This window comes from Xyrauchen texanus, chromosome 9, assembly GCF_025860055.1.
Source record: "Xyrauchen texanus isolate HMW12.3.18 chromosome 9, RBS_HiC_50CHRs, whole genome shotgun sequence".
NCBI classification, from domain to species: domain Eukaryota; kingdom Metazoa; phylum Chordata; class Actinopteri; order Cypriniformes; family Catostomidae; genus Xyrauchen; species Xyrauchen texanus.
Genome location: NC_068284.1, coordinates 42,489,915 through 42,513,042, shown reverse-complemented (window position 1 = coordinate 42,513,042; position 23,128 = coordinate 42,489,915). Strand labels below are relative to the sequence as shown.

The window sequence follows — 23,128 nt, the reverse complement described above, 5'->3', positions numbered from 1 at the left end:
TATATATATATATATATATATATATATATATATATATATATATATATATATAGTGACGTCATTACGTGAAGACGTAAATTAACTATTTTTTTAAATTTATTTATTAAGTATCACAAAGAATAAAAGCAATACAGATGCACATTGAAAAAACAAAACAAAAAAGATAGGCTACTCAAATACGTAAATGAACTGGTGAATCGGGTTTTTGAACCGGTTCATTGAAATGAACCGTCCGATAGAACTGGTTCGCGGAAAAGAATCGGACTTCCCATCACTCGCTGGAAGAGAGAGGTTAAGATAGTTTTTTTCTTTATATATTCCAGACACATTTAGCGCTAAACGGCGATACCTCTTAAACGGGTCAGAAAATACTTTCCAAAAAATTATTACTGTAAAACATAGAAACCCGATAATATTCTTCAAGCTTGTTTGTATTATTATCGCAATTTGAGTTACCCCGGGAAGAGGTCCTCCTTTCGAAGCGGTAAGTAAGGGACCGTGGAGAAAATACTATTTTCCCCTTTTTTTCTTCTTCTTCTTTTGTTTGGTTGTTGTAATCAGGCACGGATTTAGAAAGCAGAAGCCCCATGGCACAAAATCTTGGAGCCCCCCCCTCCCAGAACTCGTGGCCCAAACTCACACAGCATCTTAATTTTTAGAAACAGTAAAAGGAAGCTGTGGGTTTTTCTTTAGTTTAAAACAAAACCACTTTCTCCAACTCCATTTCTTGTGATGTTAACTGTGACAGCAAGGAGATCTATAAAACAAAAGACAAAATGGAAACTATCACAGAACAAAATCAACAGAATTTATTGCAATAAAGCAGATTAAAATCTATGACAATACAGCCTAATAACATAACTAAGAATAACTATAGTCATGTCTGTACAGTCTGTCAAAATCGGACTAGCTTCCCACAGTGACCACAATTTTATCTAAAGAGCTGACTTTGGAAAACAGCTGATTGTTCAGCTCTTTTTCTCTCTCTCACTGTCTCTCCCCTTCACGGAGAAATAGATGATCAACGATCTTCTCTGCAGTGAACTGATGGAAAAAGACGAAAGATATAGGCTGCTTATAAAATATTATGTGAAATATTACATGAAAGTACCCTGAACTAGAATGACTCCCACATATCATGCATTGATAAGCCTAGACCGCATATCTGGTCATAAAAATGAACAGTCAATATTAATACAACAACGTTACATGATTTAAAAAGCAACTTATCATACGGGGACAGAGGGGTGGTGAAATGCGGGTGCTGGACTCTATCTATTTAGGTGGGTCGGTGCATGCAGATTCGGAAGGCTTCGCACTGATCCAGGCATCTATAATAATCAGGGTTTTTAATAAGGGGAAAAAGTAATAGATAGACCTACATTTTGAGGCTGTCAAACTGGTAATGTACGTTAACCTACCCGTCACCGCCGGGTCTCTGCCACCTTCAGCGGCTTCCGAAGCGCCTGCTTCAGTTTCGGTCTCAAGCGGAGTCGGAGACTGTGGTGGTGGGGGGGCACATGAACAGGTGTCTGTCACTCCAGCCGGGTTGTGGTTCTCTGTCTTGTCGTGCTGGTGCTGTTGCTCAGGTTCATCTGAAATAGCAAGGCTGGAGCCTTGCTAAACTCCTCTTCGCTAGCATCACCGCAGGTGCCGCCAGGCTCTTTATTTGTGTCGAGCCGACTTTTGAAAAAAGTGGAGATGGTTGGAGTATTTCTCCAAATTAAATCCTCTTTGCTATCCTTCTCCCTTTTAGCTTTCCGTTTTGTTGCTCCACTGCTCCACTGTTTTTTTATCCATGTTGTTTGTTTTTTCGATGTCCTCAATTCTCTTTTTTTCACACTATCTTCTACCTCCGGTCTTGCCGCTATCAACAGTTTCCGCGGTAACCTGACTCATTGTCATCATCAGACACAGCCAAAAAACTTATCATGATACTTATTTGTGTGCAAATAAATTATTGTTAAATGGTAAATGGTCTGCACTTATATAGCGCTTTGTTTAATTTTAGAGGTTACCAAAGCACTTTACACTGTGTCCCAGTCACCCATACATTCACACACTAATGGTGACAGAGCTGCCATGCAAGGCGCTAGCCTGCCATTGGGAGCAACTTGGGGTTCAGTGTCTTGCCCAAGGACACTTTGGCATGTGGAGTCGTGTGGGCCATGAATCGAACCGCCAACCCTGCGATTAGCAGCCGACCCGCTCTACCACCTGAGCCCACTAATCATCAACATTAGTTTTTGAAACAGTCAACTTGAATATTAGCGATGCTCAAATCAGGATTTTAACATCCGACACCGATCTCCAATTTTCATCTCATCAATTGATGCTGATCATTTAACTTTTTATCAGCAGCTCTGTCAAATCTGGTTATATGTAAGCTTTCTGCTCAATGTCACTGTTAACTACATTTCCCTGTTGGTAAAACCATAGTTGTTGCCTAGTTTTTGCTGTCAAAAATAATGTTGATTGATTGAATATTTCAGTATACACAAAATATAAATATTACTCTTTATTCTAGGCCTTAAAAACTAGTAGGCTTATACAAACTATTCTTTACTGTATATAAGATAGTCCTAAAGAATGAGGCTTAATGTCAAACTGAAGTTGAACTGATGACCCATTGGTGCAATAAAACAATTGTTTGGATGTTGGTAATATTAGTTCCGCTTTCACTTGTTTCTGGGGAGTGTAATAAGGGCAACACACTCTCTTGAAGTAAACAAATGACAGGAGAATGGAAGAGATGTTTCTGGACTCTACAGGTGGTACTGTTAATGCTTTTTGCTTGGCAATCATTTAATAAAGATTTTTGAATACTTGAATTGAAATCTTGTAATCTGCGTTATTATTATGATACCTGTGCCTTGCGGAGACTGAGATGCTGCTACCGCAGATAATAATAAAAACGTTTCACTCAGGACACGCCAGTTTAGTGTAAATAAAGCGTTTAGCGCACGTAAGCAAATGGAACCGAACTCAGAACACTTCTGTTACTCCAAGATGAGAGGGAGTTGTGGTGCACAGAGCAGCTCTGAAAACACTGTAACAATGCGCTAATTTAATATAGACAGGACTGAGCAGCGTAAATAAACTTTGAAGGGAGCAGACTATTTATTTATTTAATTAAATCGCAGCCTTTGCAATTTAATAAATAGCAACCGCAATTTCGATTTCATTTCGATTAATTGTGCAGCCCTAGTTTGGGATGAGTTATACCGTAAAAATTATAGAATAACAAGATTGTGCAACGCTATAATCATGGCAATGGGTGTCTACTCTAAAAATATTAAAAATATTTGGATGTGTTTCAAAGGTCACTTTTTGCAACTACATGATTACATATGTGTTATATCATAGGTTTGATGCATTCGATGTTATTGTACAATGTAGAAAATATAGTCTTTTCTTCCCAATTTGGAATGCCTCCGCGTCTGAGACGTCAATCCGCGCATCTTATAACATGGCTTGTTGAGTGCGTTACCGCAGAGACATAGCGCGTGTGGAGGCCCACGCTGTTCTCCGTGGCATCCACGCACAACTCACCACCTTCCCCACCGAGAGCGAGAACCACACATTATAGTGACCAGGAGGAGGTTACCCCATGTGACTCTACCCTCCCTTGCAAAATCAAATAATTTCAATGAAATCCATTTATTGTCACTCAACCATATACACAAGTGAAAAAGTGGGTGACAGTCTCTCAAATCGCGTCTTTGTTAGTTCATACATTGTGTTCGTCGCTCACGGGAGCGAGCTCTGATTTGCCTACGATTTCATGCTTTTGTCGGCGATCTCCACAAAACTGTTGGTGAGCGAAAATCGGGCTTAAAATCGTGTAGTGTAAGCTCTGCATTAGACATTCTAGCAGAGTTTTATAGGCGATTACTCGAGATAGGGACCGTCTCAAAAGTACACCAAGAAAAATACAAATGGTCAATGGTTCCCCACCGGATTTTCACAGTTTAAAAATAAGAGCAAACGGTGCACCAATGTCTTTGAAACACGCACGCACACACACATTAGAGGATGGATACCCGAACCGAGCCCGACGGGACCCGACGGTACCCGACGGGCCGGGCCGGGTTCGGACACATATTTTGAAATGACGTTGACGGCTCGGTCACGTCGGCGCGATAAGGCATTGAACATTTGAAATTTAAAACAGTTTATTATAATGTTTAACTGGACGCAAATGTTTATTTTTGTGATTAAAATAAATTTAAAATATTACCCTAACATCCATCTACATGTGTGCGGAAATTTGTTTATGTTGCTGTGACAATGCGCAACACGTGCGTGCATAATATTGCATATTTGGCTACATGTGGCTGGCAGCGCAACGATGGAAGACGTTAAAAAGAAGTTGATGGATTATGTGAATAGATCCCATGTTACAGTTTTATTAGCCACACAGTTTTCGAGAAAAATTAAAAATTAAATTAAAATTAAAAATTAAGAGTGATTTTCATTTCAATAAGCTGCATTTGTGTTACGTTAATGTTTTGTTCTGTAAGCTTGGGCAATTTTTGGTAGACCTAGCTTTGTTCATTTAATTTCAATTGGCTATTTGTTTGGGCCACTTGTGCGCGCCTGTGTTAACATGCGCTTTGTTGGCCGTGTGCGGCGCACGCTGATGCGTTGTGCACATCTGTAAACATTACCGAATGCCTTCCAGTTGCTAAATAAAAGCGGGCTTTCTACACAAACAAACGTACGTGTCATTAGTATGAGAAAAAAAATTAGATTTTTAACTGTGTCGGGTCGGGCTCGGACATAAATATCTTAATGACGTTCGGGTTCTGGTCGGGTTCGGTTACTGCCCTGCCGATCCGCACTCTAACACACATAACACCCACCAGTAGATTCAATCAAATATGAAATATTGCTAACAATAATAATAGTAATTATAATTTTATTATAAATAACACAAATAAAAAAAAAGTTCCATCTTGAATCCAAAGGTTATGCAGTATTCCGGGTCCCTTAAAGACAAATGTGTAAATGTGGGGTTTAGATATAGAACTACAGCAGAAGACATGCTGTTGAAATAGTGTTCAGTATTACTGCCCCCTACAGGAACATTGTGCAGTTACTTTGACTGGGTTTGAAATTCAAACTTGAATAAATACATTTCAAATAAATAGTCTTCTGTCTGAGCTCCAACTCTACAGCCTTGTTGCTGGTTCCTAGAAGAACATTTTCATGCAGCTTTTACTCATATATATGTAATTTAGGAGACATGGTGTTGAAATAAATTCAAACCTGTTCATAAATTAATTCAATTAAATAAAATGTCTGAACTCCAAAGGCTGTGTTGTTGCTGGTTCCTAGAAAAACCTTTAGATGTTGGTTTTAGTCTCAGAAGTCTGACACAAAACATGATACTTACTTTCAAGTATGTTAATAAATTAATTTAAAATAGACATGATCTTACATTACAGATCCAACAGGATGGAACATTTTGTAGTTGGTTTGACTTATAGAAATAATGCAGAAAACATGTTTCTCATGTTCAAATTCAAGGAAAATTTTAATTGTGATTCATCTCCGACCACAATTAGACTGATCCCCACTTCTATAGGAGGCAATGTGTGATACAGGCTCATACTATACCCATACAAAATAAATTGTCTGAAGAAAAGCTTAATGTTTGAGCCACAGGCTAGGAGCTTCAGTTAATGTTCATGTCAACAATCAGAATCGGTGAAAAATTATCTCAGTGTTTTCGACTGTATGTATGATTGTTGGCACCAGACAGGCTGGTTTGAGCCCATCTGTAATCGCCGATCTCCTCGCACATCATTTTTACACACATCAGTCTCTAGAATTTACTTAGAATTGTGCCAAAAACAAAAAAACATCCAGTGAGCAGCAGTTCTGTGTAATGGAGATGCCTTGATGAAAGAGGTCAACTGAGAATGCCCAAATTGGTTCAAACTGACAAAGTGTGCTATTCTGAGATGCGGATTGGTGTGGTTATGGGGCCACAAAGGATGCCCACACAATATTTGGCAGGTGCTTTTAATGTTGTGGCTGATTGGTGTGTGTGTGTGTGTGTATATATATTATATATATATATATATATATATATATATATATATATATATATATATATATATATAACATTTGAAATCTCATATGAATACTTAATACTTTAGTTTCATAGTACTTCTCATACTATGAAACTAAATGCAATGTTTAATAGAATTTTTACACAATGTATAGCATACAGGAAGAGTTTTGTTGATCTTTTTCCTTCATTATCTACATTAACTTTCCTTCTTAACACTAATTTCTTTTGACTTTTATTAATCAGAATTCACTAACATTGTTTCAAGTAATGCTCTTGTCAATAAAGCTTACAGAATTTGAAAATAAATTTAACAGAGAGAGAGAGAGAGAGAGAGAACAAATTAAAGCAGATTAAAGGTCTAGAGAACATTTATGAACGTTTGGAATTTTATGACAGTTGAAGTTTGAATTCACAAACATTCCGTCAATGTACGTATGGGATTTATATTTAAATCTATATTTGATCAAATGAGCAAGAGTGCAATATGACCCTACATCAGCACTGCTGTGATTCGAGGCTGCAGGCCTTAGGTAAACACAACAGTAGTATTGTTATGATTCAGACGAGGGCAGACGAGGTGAGGATCTAAATGCAGTTCTTTTAATGCAGGAACATATGGTGAACAGGATAACTAAAAATAACTAAACAACACAGGGAACAAACAAAACATCCACGAGGGGATAACAAAATATAAACATGAAAAACATTCATGGAGAGCACGGGCAGGAGAAACATCGAGGACAACCATAACATACATTTGACGACCGACAACGAATGAACAAACAACAGGGTTTAAATACAGAAGGGTGATGGTTAAATTAACCATTAACCAGTGAGAACAATGACACTGGCAGTGATGAGGGCAGGGGATTATGGGAAGTGTAGTTCGGGACAGGTGACGGGAGAAACACAGAGCAGACAACGGGGAATCGTGACAAGTATAGTGCAGCTAGACTATTATTAGTTTAACATATCTAGCTTTGAAACATTAGAATTTATAGAATTGTCTTGCAATTACTGAAAATAATACAAATCCTTACGTTTTAGAAAGCACGTATGGAAAAGATGACCATGACCAGAGACTGAAAAAGGCAGAAACAAATGAAGAAAGCCACTTAATTGAAAATATTTTGGATTTGGATTTGATGTGCCAGGCAGAAAATGAGAAGGATGATTTCAATTCAGTGAACATTCATGATAATAGAGAAGACATGAGTAAAGCTAAAGAAGATTATTTTAGAAGTGTGTTTACAGAAACAGCTAATTAAAATAAAAAAGAAAGGATGAAAAACAGAACACAGGCTTTTGTGCACTAAAGGCAGTGTGCCAGGCTTTTGAAAATAAGACAAACAGCTAGGCTTTAAATGTGTATGCCAGTTACTGCTTTGCCTTGTTGTTAAATGTCACCAGACTGGAAGAAGCAACAGCTGTGTTTGAAGACATGTATCTGCTGTTTACATCAGCTGAGGAGACCGATGTGGTGAGTGGTGCCAATGCTTCCCTAGACATGAAAATCATGCAGACAAAACAACCATCAATGAGGATGAAACCATGCCAGAAGAAATTGAAATAACTGAAAGTGAAAGTACAATATGTGGCAGATCACCATTCACTTACATTTTTAGGGCCTTTCTGGATAAAGCTGGCAGTCTCTACTCTGAGAGTAAGAAAAAAAAGAGTAAAATATTATGTCCTCAGCTCATTGATGTCCTCATGGACATTGCAATTTTTCCCCTCTGGAAAGGAGTGCTGCTTGGGGGATCTGAGCAGGTTTTCTGTGAACTTCACAGCCAAACACCAATCCAAAACCAGGGAAAGCAACTGTCATGTCGAACAGGGGTTTTGGATAGTCAAATGGAGCAAAACAAGAAGTTCCTGCTGACATCATTCACAAAATGTATGGTTCTCTTCGAGGCAGGTTCAAAGAACACATGATGACCCATAGTCTTTCAATGGCTCACTATGATCTATACTCCAAACCAAACGTTTTGGAGACGAGGACAATGGGCCAAAAAAAAAAAATCTACAAAACTTAAACAGAACTAAATATTTTGACCCACCATATACACTACTAGATCCATCCCGTCCAGAGTGTAAAGAAGAAGACACCCAAATACTTCCCTATGCCATCCAAAAGGATAACACTGAAGTGACTGTAGAGACACCAGTGGACCTATCAACACACAAACAAAAAGAGAGGGATAATACTAAAGTGCATGGAAAGAAAAAAAGAGCACCCAATATCTGGATGTTGGAGTGAATGTTGGAGTGGTGGTGGCGTAGTGGGCTAAAGCACATAACCGTTAATCAGAAGGTTGCTGGTTCGAGCCCCACAGCCACCACCATTGTGTCCTTGAGCAAGGCACTTAACTCCAGGTTGCTCCGGGGGCATTGTCCCTGTAATAAGTGCACTGTAAGTCGCTTTGGATAAAAGCGTCTGCCAAATGCATAAATGTAAATGTAAATATCTACAACCTCTCTGGACACAGCAGATCAGGTATTACTTAATATAATCCTATCATGTATACTCATTTTCCCAGCATTTTCCATCTTGCTAACCATGAAAATCTTATTGGCAGGTCCAAAACCTTAGGTCAAAAAACGCAAGTGAAGTAGTAGTAGTAGTTGTTGTTGTGCAGTCAACAGACCAAAAGACCACTTGCACTCTCCATCACACTGAGTTCAAATCTCTGGAACCTCACAAACGGCTCATCGGAGAGGCAAGAATAATCATGAGTGATTTAAAAGGGTTTTAATTGCCAAATGTGCACTGTAAAAATTGTACACATCTGAAAAGCTGTCGATTACTTTTCTGTAACCTCTAATATGCATTTTACATGTAATATTTCTTATTATATATCTTTTACTCAGACAATTGAATGCTACTTCTAAATATTATTAAACAAAATGGTACAAAACAACACCATTTATCTGCTGAATGACAATCGGCTGGTGTCATCAATGGAGAGTGAGATGCTGTACACAGACAAAACCTACGGAAGGTATAATTTTATTTTTTATACATTGAAGCCATGAAAGCCCACCTTTAACAGTCTTTACTAATGTGACAATCAAACATTTATTTCAGGTGGACTTCGAAAACCATTTGGACATTTATACGTTTTCTGAATGTCAATGGGAACCTCTGGAAGTTTTTGGTGAAAGCTTTAAAAATACCAATAAGTCTGTACCCTTTCTTCATGGATCTGTAGACGAAACTCAACTTTAATTTCATCTAATAATTTTTTTTCTGTTATCAGTATCTGCATGCATCCTCTGGTCAAGTGTTTGGGATTGACCTAGCAGGAAATCAGGAGTAGAAGTACTCTCTTCAGGCTGCAGCCAGATTTAGGTAAAAAAATTTTACTTTTACATTTACATTTATGCATTTGGCAGACGATTTTATCCAAAGCGACTTACAGTGCACTTTACAGGGGCAATCCCACCCAGAGTATCCTGGAGTTAAGTGTCTTGCTCAAGGACATAATGATGGTGGCTGAGGGGAAATTAACCAGCAACCTTCTGCTTACCAGTTATGTGCTTTAGCCCATGACACCATCATCACCATCACCAAATTAATTGTGTCATACATTTTCCCTAAAGACAATACTTTAAGATGAGATTTGTGTGCCATGGCAAAAATGTGATGGGAAATGGCAAGAAGGTATTATAAATCACATAACCCAGCAGGACTCTTACAGCTGTGGCGTGTTTGTCATGCAGGTATTTTGTTCTCATAGTGTAAGTACAGTTTTCATATAGTGAAGACAATAAATTAATTAAATTCTTTCATTGAACAAGAACTATTATTTTGTAGATGGCCAAAGAGGTTGTCAAAGTGTTCCCTGAAATTCCTTCCAAGCTAGACCCTTCTGTTTCCAATATGGAGCAAGTTCAGAGACAGATGGCATGCCATGATGTCATGATGTCATGATGAGGAAACCCTGAAAGCATCAAGTGGTTGAAACCAATGGGAACCAAAAACTGAAATCACAAAATGTGTATTGTTTTCTGTCAGCCTCTATTACTATTTTGATATCTGTATACTTTTAGTGTTCAGAAAGGGTCATTGCTGTGCACTCTGTGCTTCCGCGAAACACCCTGTGAGGTGGTCAAACAACTGATTGGGTACTTTAAGCTTACACTTAAAAAATTGTAGGATTAATGTAATATAATATAATACATTATTATTTTTTAGATTGAATGCCATCCATGTCAGTGATGGTTTCATGTGCTGTGCCTGAAAATGACTCCTGATATATTCCAGTAAGCTCAGTGGGACCACCAAACATAATATTAATAATTAAAAGAGCTCTCTTGAATAAAAATAAAAACAATATTTTGATTTGGTGAGAGGAAAACTATAAACTTGACTAGTTACTTTCAAACTTGTAAAGACTAAATGAAACTTGTTCTATGTGTTTGATGATCTTATCTGTATTCATTACATCTTTATATTCTCTGGGTGATGTGCCGTGTTCTGTCATGGATCTGAAGCCTCGCTGTTCGCAATATCAGTCCAGTTGAAGAAACTGCGGTAAAGTTAGTTTCACATTTGATATTCATTGGATATTCGGGATACCCATTAAACTCCAAGATTGTTTGCTGTAAGGATGTCAAATCAACTGCAAACTACTCCGAATATTATTCCTTCTATTGCACAAGGCATATTTTTGTGAGTTTTCTTTGGTACTTTTATATAGAATCTTATTAATCTTTTAAACTCAATGGCCAAAACACTTCTCCTTACACAGCACTATCCTTTTTGTTTTGTAGTATTTAGGTTTGCTTTTATATATGCCAGCAACATGGGCTCAGAGGATAACAGAGTCACCAGATTCCCTCACTGAAGGGATCGAGCATTCAGGCCTGTATATACCGTTCTCTTTGTGTATGCCATGCATGCACTCGCCCAGGGTTGGTGAAGGATGACTCATCTGGCCATATACGTGCCCCAGTAATGAACCCTTTTGAAAGGGAATAACTGCAAAACTGCTGCTCACTGGATGTTGGGTTGTTGTTTTGTGTGTGGGGGAGGGGGATACTTTTGTGCTTTAAAATCCCCAGGACATCAGCAGTTACAGATGGGCTCAAACCAGCCTGTCTGGCATAACAATCATCCATGTGATTGTCTAATCAGCCAATCATGTGGCAACAGTGCAATGCATAAAACAGATATGGAGCTTCAGTTAATGTTAACATCAACCATCAGAATGAGGGAAAAAATGTGATCTCAGTGATTTCCACTGTGACCATGATTGTTGGTGTATATATAGTGAGGGGATCTGGTGTTTCTGCTATGCTCTGGGGGCAATTACGCTGGCTTATATAAAAGCAAACCAAAAAATACTACTCAAAAAGTAGTGTTTTGGCCACAGAGTTGAAGATTCTACATAAAAACTATTTTTAGGTTAACATAAAGGCATATTTAAAATGCAAAGGATGCACAGAAGCAGGCAATAATGCAGTTACACAGCAATAACAACTAAAATTGTGTTTTGAGATTTATTTCAAATGTAATATTACGAAAATAGAAATATGAAATGAATGAAAACACAAATGTAATTTTAAATATAAAATTATGTTAAGAAATGTACACTATCACAACAACAAAAAAGTCTAAGACTGATCTGATGCTGCATTTAATTTACACAGAACTAAATCAGAACTACTCTTGATAGTTTCTAATGTCAGTCAGAGCATCATAATGTAGAATTTGTGCATTTACACACAAGTTTGAGCAGGCTCAAAACAGGCTTAAACAAATGTCTTAATATGTTTTGCCTTTGAAGGCCAGTATTGTTATTTCACCTTTTTCTTTTTACTATTTCGTATAAACTGCAAATGTTTAATGAGATGTTGTAAATTAATTATACCAACAAAGGTACATTTCATAATCAGGTATAGATCCAGGGGTAAAATTACCCCATTCACAGAGTATACATTTGATTCTCGACTTATATATATATTAAACATTGATGTTAAGGACATGCTTATTAATATTATGCCCTACCCAAACCACTTATCTAAACTTAACCAATCAGTAGTGTGTAAACATGATAGGAAGCTTGTCTGTAACGAACCCCGCTCCTCTAGTTCGCTCCGCTTCCTCGAGCTCACACGCTCACTCCCAATCACCGCCCTCGGGCTCTCACGCTCGCTCCCAATCACCAGAGTATTAGTTTCACCCGCACTCGTCCCAATCACTAGGTTATTCGTTTCACCTGCACCGCTTGTTTTTTCCCCTATATATATCACAACCCTTTCGTTTCACTCTTGTTGGTTATTGTTTAGTTTACCCCTTCGCTTTGCTAGCTCTAGTGTTCCCCTAGCTCCCCTGTCTATTCAACTAGCTTGTCTTATTCTACTTACCTGTTATACTAATTCTGATTTCCCCGGCTTCGACCTTACGCTTTCCTCGACCACTCTTCCGTAGATTCGCCCCTTTGCCATATCCTGATTCCCCAGCTTCGACCTATCGCTCCCCATTACTACTCTTCTCTGGATTTGCCCTTTTGTACTTTTGCCTGCTCTTTAATAAAAGCAGTTTTCTTTTACATTGTGACTGTCTCTTCTTGTGCGGGTTACATTGTCGAGTATTAGATGGAAACGATGTCCAGCGACGTCATTGTCTGTAATGAAAGTCGTAGTAATTCAAATGAGTACAGTCGCACAAATTAATACGAATTAGCCAAATTTAGATAAGTCTAAGATTGTGTTACTCTCATCACTTAATATCTTGATATGGAGCATGCATCTGAGGTTACTCTGACCTTTCTCTTACCCATGCAAGCATGGTCTATATATATATATATATATGTGTGTGTGTGTGTGTGTGTGTGTGTGTGTGTGTGTGTATATATATATACACTACCAGTCAAAAGTTTTGAAAGACTTACTCATTCTTATAATTTTTATTAAAACATTTTTTTCAAAATTATGGAATTACATAAATGGAATTATGGAAATTACGTTGTGACTAAACAAAATTCTAATTAAATCAAAACTGTGTTATTTTTTAGAATCTTCAAAGTAGTCTTGAGGTTTCACCCTCAGATGCTTTTTAAACAGTATTGAAAACAGTGTTGAGTACTTATTGGTTGCTTTTCTTTATTATTTGGTCCAAGTCCTCAATTTCAAAAACTTTTTTTTAAATTACATTTTAGTTTTATTATGAAATAAATTAATATGGTGTCACAAATATATTTTTGTCTACAAAACTAATTTCAAACATTTAAGCATATGCCTTCAGATCAAAAGATTTTTAAGATCATGAGAATCATTTCAGTCAAGTGTTTCAAAACTTTTGACCAGTAGTGTGTGCATGTGTTATGACTGTAGGTGAAGGCAGACGAGGAACGAGGATCTACTTGCAGTGGTTCTTTTATTAAACAAAATGAAAACAAGGCGAACAGGAACAAATGAAATATCCACGATGGGAAAACTGAAAAAACACACGAAAATATTCAAGAGTGCAAAAACAGAGTGGGCAGGGCAAAACATGAAGATCCAGGTAACTACAAACATCAAAACAGTGGGAACAACGAACAACAAGGTAATGGAGGAACAGGCAGGGTTTAAATACACAGAAACATGAGGATACAAACGAGAATCCGGTGCGTACAATGACAGAATGGAACATGGTGACAGTGACACGGAAGACAAGTTGCAGACAACCAGGGATCGTAACAGTATGTGTGTGTATGTGTATATATATATATATATATATATATATATATATATATATATATATATATATATATATATATATATATATATATATTCCCATTTTTATATATATATTTACCATATATTCCCATATTTATTCAGCCATTTGGGGGCCTCTAAACTATAATACTTTTCTGTTAAATCGTATGATGCACTGCCTCATTATGAGTACAAATTGTACCTTATGCACACCATTTTTATATGGAATGGAATGCTATGTAATTTCTCACTGTTTTATATTATATGTTTTGTGTGTGTGTGTGTGTGTGTGTGTATACACACACACACACACACACACACAGAGTACTTTGTGATTGTATTCTGCTCCATTTTTATATGCTGTAATAAACTAATTGTATGTACAGTAAACTTTTTTTTTATTATTATTATGACTAATAATAGCATTCCATCTGCAAGTATGACAGTATAACCAACTGGAAAATGATCTTCTTGGAAACAGTAAGACATCCTTTGGATTTGCAGTGAAATCTATTTTATTTTAAATTAATTTATTAATAGGTTTGAATTTCAATAGCATATCTTCTGTCATATTTCTGTGACCAATAATAATAATAATTCTAGGAACCATCAACAAGACATCCTTTGGAGTTGAGAGAGAAGACTATTTATTTGAAATGATTTAATTCAAGTTTGAATTTCAAACTCAGTCAAAGCAACTTCACATTGTTCCTGTAGGGGGCAGTAATACTGAATCATTTGGAAGTGTTTGCAAGCTGTTTCTCTATTGTTTAACCTTGTTCATCATTTAATTTAAGAGGTCCTTAGAGGACAAACGTGTCCGTGTCAAAACTGCAATAAAATATGATATATTAATATTATTTTCCACTTTCACTGACTTAGATTTATTAAACAACATCAGGGGGGAAGCATGTAATTTCTCCACGGGCTAAAGATGTATTATAGAATAGAATCTGAGGTTGAAATTTCAAAATAACATAAATAAAATACACACCTTTGGCAAAATGTATGCCTTTTGCATTAACACAACCAAAATGATTGAACAACTAAAATCGCATAATGGTTAAGACCCATAGCATGTGTTGTGTCAGAAATCTGTGAATAAAACCAACATCTAAATGTTCTTCTAGGAATCAGTAACAAGGCACGGCCTTTGGAGTTCAGACAGAAGACTATTTATTTGAAATATATTTATTCAAGTTTGAATTTCAAACCCAGTCAAAGCAACTGCACAATGTTCCTGTAGGGGGCAGTAACACTGAACACTATTTCAACAGCATGTCTTCTGCTGTAGTTCTATAATTTTCAATTTAAAAGTACTTTATTGGCGTGATTGTGTTTACATACAATATTGCCAAAGCATCTATATCTAAACCCCACATTTACACATTTGTCTTTAAGGGACTGGAATACTGCATAACCTTTGAATTCAAGATGGAACATTAAAGACTTTAAATATTTTTTTATTTTGCAATATTTATATGTGTTAATTTTATAAGAAAATAATAATTACTATTGTTTGCTATATTTAATATTTGATTGAATCTACTAGTGGGTGTTACGTGTGTGTGTGCATGTGCCAAAGACCTTGGTGCACAGTTTACTCTTATTTTTAAACTGTGAAAAACTAGTTTTTTTCTTCATGCACTTTGAGACGGTCGCTATCTAACGCCTATCAAACTCTGCTAGAGCGTCTACGCATTGCAACATGTTGAGGTGGATTAAACCAAATAAACAGCGATCTGTGTTCTGTTCTACGTTTTAACATTTTTCACAAGACCATTAGTAAAACATTAAGAAAATAACTACGTGATCCACCGGCATCATGCTGCCAGATAAGCTAGCATGATTAAAATTACACAGTTATGATTGATTTACTAAACAAGTTGTAAACTAAAACTACTTATCAGCCAACATAGCATACTGATACACACATACAGCTACATACTACCAAACTATACCAGACAGTTTACAAGTATGTTGCACTATTGTATGTTTTGTATGTCATATTTTGTACTACGAATAAGAAACCAGCATATTTGCTTAAATTTATCCTGCATACCTGAATTTTTGTATAAAAAGAAGATTGTTGAAATTATTTGAAAGTTACAAAGCAAGGTAGCTTGCAATTCGTCGGCATTAGCAGGCAAGTTCGAGTTAGCTAAAATGACACATATCAATACTTATGGTACTATGTTTCACACGCTTAGCAGTTATGTAAGCTTGCCTGTCGACAATTCAGGGTTAGTTTTGATCCCCAAAAACGAACAAAGGTCCCTTCAGGACTCAAATGCCCTGCCGATGTTCACTGTAGTTTTCGCTCAACCACGATCACGTTCCCACTTAGCCAGACGGATTCAGTAGATAATTTGTATTTTTTTGGCTTACTTTGAGTTTGTGTTGGAGTCAGTGTTGTGCTGGGAGCCGGATGTTTGCTGGATTCCATCTCTAAGATTACGTTACATAGTGTTGCACTTTGTTGTCGTTGTTGAATAGCAGAAGAGAAGCTATTAATGTCTTGAGGCAAGGCTCTCGGGAGCGTGCATAAACGTCACAACCTTCTGATTTTCCCGGCAAAAGTGACCCACTCCCTTCGCATGAAAATCAGTCTACAGGCTTTAATAGGCAACCCAGGAAGTGTTACAAGCCTTTCACACATTGGCAAAAAATAAGTCTAATATTACATTAAATTGTTTCATATTGCACCTTTAAAGTAGTTTTGGCCCCAAACTGGGCCTTCTATAATAGGTCTAGCAGAAAGGTAGGTTAAAGTGCATCAAGAGCGGTGTTGTCAAGGATGTACATGATCTAGAATATGAGCAACAGAGTTAAAATAAAGAAGAAGAAAAACAACAGAAGACAAGAGAACATTTATATGTACAGATCACATCTTATTTATAGAAAGTAGTTCAGTTTCATTTGGCTTCATCAAGATCCCCATAGTTGTTCTTTTTCTTCTTAAATATTGTCTGTTACCGTGGGTAGAAGTAATTTTTGTGTTTTAGTAAGCTGGCTGTAGGACTAAACAAATAACAGATACCATAGAGTCCACTGGTGTAACTACGGTGTGAGCAGTGCTATTTTTGTCTTCAAACATTGTTTTTTCCTGTTGAATTAGGAAACAGTTGTTTTTCACTGTATGCATGTGCACAAGTTTGTATTCTAATTAGCTTTGTGTAAAGTGTTGATTATGCTAAAAAATAAACATGCAAGCATGTTTTGAGCTGCTCTCTGACACGTTCCATGGCATAAACACACAATACAATTGTATTGCAGATCCGATAAGACACTTACCATCTGACTAAGTGAAACTAGTGGCACATGGCTCTGTACCCACACACTGTCACTCACAATTTTTAGGAAATTAATGCTCCCTCAAATCTCTTTTGTGAGTCATTCTGGATGCCTTGAGTTGGTTTTTCAGACAACCATCGCGTGCGAGCAAGATCACTTTATGTTTTTCGTTTTGACAGTGTGAACTGTGAGACAATAATAAATATAGGACCTTTGGTATTGATGATTATTTAAAGTCCAAAAAACAGGGTTGTAAATTCATTGTGAATATAAATCTAATAAAAATGCTATTTTAATTTTATTTGAGTACCATGTAAAAACATTCTGTGGGCTAGAACTTAACAGATATCACTGATAAAGGTGTCCTGAGAAATCCCAATTGTGCCGAATGCTCGTTACACAGTGAAAAGGGTCAGGAGAGTGGCCCACCGTTTTTTAGCCAATCAGAAATGCATGTGAATAATTTTGCATGTGCAGGTTTGCTCACATGTCTTTTAAGAAAGGCTGTGTTGTTGAAGTTGGCAGTCTAAGTCTTGGAACATTAGCAAAATTGCTGAAATTGCATACAGCAACTTTAAAATAATTTACATTCCACAAACGGTTTGCTATATCATAACCTTAAAGCTACACAATGTTTTTTTTATTTATAAAAAACAACAAATGTTATTAATGGGAGAGTGCAACAAAAATCCATCTTCCAAATCATGTCTTTACCCAAATACACTTTGATAAACCTATAATAATGATTTATATTTTAGAGCTGTTGGGATGGATTTCATGGGAAATTGCATACATATGTCATTCTCCCGTGCGTGTTTGTGTCATATCAGTAAACAGAGAAAATAAGCTCCGGCTACTGTAGGTATGGTGTGGGAGTAGCGTGACGCTGAAAGTTTGTTGTCACAACAATTGAGAAAAATTGACCATGGATCATTCAAAACGGCAAACCTCTGGGCAGGGCTGGACTGGGAAGAGAAATCGGCCCTGGATTTTACATGGCAACTGGCCCAAAACTTGTTGAACACATCTGTGTGTGTTGTGAAGTACAATTATTATATTGTAATCAGTGGAGAACATTTCACTTGCTAGCACACGCATGTATTTTTCTTTATAACAGCAATAATTCATATAAATAATTCTTTAGTCCTAGTCTTGCCAAGGACATGTGAGTCTTGAAATTATGTTGACCACTGGTTGGTAACAATGACAATCTATAAATTAGTTACTACTGTGGTCTATTTGGCCAGAATATCCTGCAGTTATAAAAACTTTGCAACCTCTGGCCTTATCAGACTATCAGTTGTTATGTCTAATGTTAACAAATGTTGCCTAACTTTTGTAGCGTCATTTATTTCAAAATATCAATGTGTCATAACGGCATAAGATATGGCACTTACCTGGTCAGATGACATGTTTTCATATATCAGTCTTTTCCTTTCTTTCCTTAAGTATTTGTCCATTTGCTCTGATAAGATGTCCTGTATCCATGTGTACACCGGTGCCTTGAACCACATTCATCCGCTTAGCAGAGCCGAAGCACAACTTAAGTCATTACCAAAATAATTTTCTTACACAAGACACATGTAGTTCTATTTTTTAACTGCTAGAGGGCCAAAAGTTAGAATACATAGTGTAGCTTTTACAATAACGCTCTAAAAAGAGCCAAATTTAAACAATAATTCTAAAACATTCATTGGCATTCGGACAGTGCAATTATGAAGATCAGGGCAGATTTCGGTTAATTTAACATATTAGCTGACAGTCTCTATACTGTATTTATCTATTTCTGTTTGTAAAAAATTATGTACAAGTTTCAAACACTCCCTCAGTCTTCATCTCTTCAGAAAACAGATGGCCAATGTTATGTTGGGCTGCTCAAACAAACTCCAATAGAGCGCAACAGTACATGCACTCTTTTTCAGCCATCTTGGTTCCGTAAGTATTTTATCAATAGGGAGTTCATAAAATCCTTCATAAGAGCTATGAATCAAACCAACAATATCCGAGGAGAATTACAACATTATAAACTTTAATTTGAAGCAAAAAAAAAAGAGAAAGAAAGAAATTAGACAAAAAGGCAAAGGTACAAGACTGTGTACTTAAAGTCTAACATGAGGGAATTAACTACAATAATATAAAACTATCGATTCAAAGTTGTTGATAATAAGTATAGAAACAATATATTTCCAGTTTATTGCTAAATATTCAAATATATATACTTAGTGGTGTCATTCACAGTACGTCATGGGAGTGGGTGGTTGCTGCCGGTCTCGTTTGCTGCACTTTTTTGGTTGTGATTATCTAATTGGTAGATCGTTTTCCATCAGGATCATCGCTAGTGTCATTCATCATGAGAAATTGCACTATTAAACAAGATTTTTTTTAAATGCAGTTGAAATAAGGCTTCAACAGAAGCAAATACCAACCTCGTTGTAGGTCTGTCTTTAAACATTTATAAATTAGATTTTTACATCTGGAACCCAACTGTTGCGCTCTATTATTACTTTGGACAAACTGATAGACCCGCCCCCAAATTCACGCAATTGGTTAAACCAGCATTGTTATTCCAGTCCACTCAAACAAACCAATTCCAATTCCATTTGGCACCAAGAGTGGCACAGACATTACAAACAATATTTTCTACAAAGATTTCCATGCAACATGCATTGAACCTTCAGTTGTGTTTTTAAAATGAATTAAAAATAAGATGTTTCTGTGGCTGTTAAGATCCACTGGAAGTCGTCAGCACACATTATGAAAAGAGACATAAATAGAATTTTACATCTCATACTTCTGAGGTACTGGTGGCCCTTGCTCTACTGATGCTCAGTCTAACTGTCTTCTTGGTGGATCGAACTTCCTTTGCAATGAAATAGTAGCAAAGTGCATCCAAGCAGCTGGTCATGTTTGCAAGGCTCATAGACACCTGTATGAACAGAGCAATGTTCTCTTGATGTTTGCAGTCTAAAAGAAAGTCATTACGGACCAGATACTGAAGGAGGATGGCCAGGTGACAAGGGGTGAAGGGTATTAGGAAGGCTGCTAGGCTGCTATAGATGATTCTCACCCCAGCCTGCCTTTTGGGATTGCTACTTTTTGAGGCCTTGAGCGTATGGACGCTCTGAGCAGAGCAAAGTACCAGTACGAAAGCAGGTAACAGGAAGCCGAAGAACTCCAAACACACAATAATTGCAGTAGTCCAACCCTTATTAGAGAAACCATGGAAACAGCGGAAATTCACCTTATTCGGTGTATCTTCTCGAAAGGTGTAGATGGGTGAAATTGCTACCATAACAAACACCCATATTAAAATACAAGCAATCACGGCTGTTTTTCTCGAACGCACCTGTTTGGCTCGAAATGGGTGTTTTATTGCAATGTATCGATCTAAAGCTATGCAGGCAATTGTATAGATGCTACCATACATACCCACAAAATATAGGCTTTCTAAGAAAGAGCAGAAAAGCCTTTTATCGGGTGCCCACATGTGGTGTGTTGCATGTATTTTGAAGGGTAGCTGCAATAGTAACAGTAGGTCCATCAAAGCCAGGTTTGTCATATAAATGGAGGACTCTGTCCATTTTCTGAGCAGATGACAGAAGACAAACAATGCAATAATGTTCAATGGCAGTCCAAAAACCAAGATGGGCACATAGATCACCAAATCCAGCGTCTTCGTCAAATTGTCCACGGCATTAGTTGAGCAGTTGTTACTCATAGTGAAACTGGCAGAAGAGGGGTAAGAATATTACACATGGCTTTGTGAAATTTCAAACTTTCACAACAGAAACTCGTATATCTCTTGTGCACACATGCACACTCATCAATGTTATGATTTTGTTTTTGATTGATCGATGTCACATTTTTAAATATATGAGATAAGGTAGTTTTATTAAAAGTATTCTTACAAATAATTAGATGTATACGTAGTATATTTCAGTTGTCAGAATATTTTATGAGAAAAACTCAAGCTTCTCATCAATCTTAAATCTTTTGATTAGTGGTTTAGACAAGAACAATGTTGTGTACAATTCAAACATTATCTACACAATGTTATCTATATATGCATTAAAACCAATTCGCTCAAACTCTTAGACACACTACAAAGAAGTTAATAAAACAATCTCCTTTTCTGTTTGAAAAAGTGCATGAATTATTAAGTGTACTTTTTTGTAAGTGTAACATCTTAAAAACGTCTGTATAATTTTAGATGAGATCCCAGTAGGCAGCTACATTTGGAAAGTAACAAATTACTCATTTCTCATCACAATGTTGTTTCGTGCAACGGCTGACACATCAAAAGTTTTAACAGGCATCTATGCTATTCTCATTTCTTTTCACTTTGTACATGTTTCCACTGATTAAAAACGCCATGTGTATGAAGTCAGCTTGATGATGAGACACATTTATTTATTTATGAAACTAGCTGCCATAAAATGAGGCAGAGATTAAAATTATAGTAGGTAAAAATTGTAATCGGATGACAATTTTAAAACTACCATTTAAATGATATTAATACAATTTAGTTTTATCATATTTTTTTAAGACAAATGCCACGGAAGTCTAAAATTGATCATTGATGCAATTTTGCTCACATTTTCTGTTCTGTAATGAAAATTAAATGTGCTTTCAATTTCTTCACAAATTTTTATGTTAAAAACTGTTTAATGTAACAGAAACACACATGGAAAAAAAGTAGGATTTAAAATATTTTTTGTTGATCTAATTATTCTACATTAGTATAGTACTCTTACTTTTGGTGAGGACTTCGAAGTGTCATTTCTCCTAGTGAAATTGATGGGTATTCCCAGTGGCTTGTGCACAGATGAAGTAAATCTTGGATAAGAAAAAAGAATATGACCGTTAAACATCTCAGCCAGGTCACTGCAGAGGAAACAGTGAATATGCAACAATATGAGATTACCAAATATCCCTTTGCACACACAAAAAAACAACAGTCCACCCACAACTACATACACTACACACTAACAAATTAACGTAAAAGTAGTAGTACCTCTGTTGCCAAAGATCAAAACAGAATAATTCTCCACTTTGAATTTTTTTTTCACATACTAATAAGCCACAAGAGCAAGATCCGTTGAACCTGACCGGAGCGTGCCAAACTGGCTTTGGCTTCCTGCATTATCTTTGAAATACAGCCATATGACATTTGAGCTTCTCTCTTACATATATTAAGTTGTTGAGATCTGTAAATTGCTAAACCACTGGCATTTCATCCACTTCATGTTTTTTCTGCTCCGCATGTCAATAAACCGTGGTCTTCCCCCTTTTCAGACGTGTGGGCTGCTTCTCTCACGAAATCATGTCTTGTGAAAGAATCAGCACTGTTGTAATTTAATCTCATGAATGAAGTTAGCTGGTTATAAGGACTGGTTTTGCCTCACCAGTACACTACAATGAATAGCTGTGGTATTTACCGTATATTACTGAAACCTACTTGCATTCATCTAAATCAATGTAATTATATATCAAACAGCTGCAATAGGAAAATAAAGTGTTTCTCTCAAAATATTCTCTCTAAAATTTTCCAAACTGTAAAGAAATTCTGAAATTTGAACAGTAAAAGACTGTAAACATTATACAGAAAAAAAGTTAATTGAATAACGAGTATTAACCGTAAAATTTACACTAACATTTTTAAATATATTTTAAAAGACAATACAGTAGTTTTTACAATAAAATATTATATAAAAAAAATTTACATTATGTTTAACAAGAGAGTACATGTTCTTTTTACAGTAGAGTTTTGTTAAAATTACAGTAAAAAAAAACATTACTCTGGCGTTCACACAATTCCCTGCATGACCCATCACATTTAATTTAACTTATTTCTAATATCAGTTATGTACATTGGAGTGTTGTGTTTTATATTTAATGTAGTTTAGTTCATGTTTACTGCATAATGTATATTACACATGTGTTACCCGGATGGTGTTTAGTGTCTGTGTGAGTCACACTGAGCACTGAGTCTCTGTTTATTGGTCATTGCTCCTGGAAGAGACACTGTTGATGAACTTCATGTCA

At 36.5% G+C, this 23,128-nt stretch overlaps 1 protein-coding gene across 1 annotated transcript; it reads right to left on the bottom strand.

Annotated features, from left to right (window-relative positions):
* Positions 1-19,130: 19,130 nt before the first annotated feature.
* LOC127648646 (G-protein coupled receptor 55-like) lies at positions 19,131-22,190 on the bottom strand. Its single transcript, XM_052133358.1, has 3 exons — positions 22,098-22,190; positions 21,838-21,919; positions 19,131-20,808 (listed from the first exon to the last, which is right to left on the bottom strand). The coding sequence occupies exons 2-3, from the start codon at positions 21,861-21,863 to the stop codon at positions 19,869-19,871; spliced, it is 966 nt and encodes a 321-aa protein (XP_051989318.1). The 5' UTR covers positions 21,864-21,919; positions 22,098-22,190; the 3' UTR covers positions 19,131-19,868.
* Positions 22,191-23,128: the final 938 nt, after the last annotated feature.

Bases quoted from the DNA above. Each gene is read 5' to 3' on its own strand.
- LOC127648646 (XM_052133358.1), bottom strand. From the start codon at position 21,863: ATGACACTTCGAAGTCCTCACCAAAA. The intron at 20,809-21,837 runs GTAAGAGTACTA...CTCTTCTGCCAG, and splicing joins CTTCGAAGTCCTCACCAAAA to TTTCACTATGAGTAACAACT.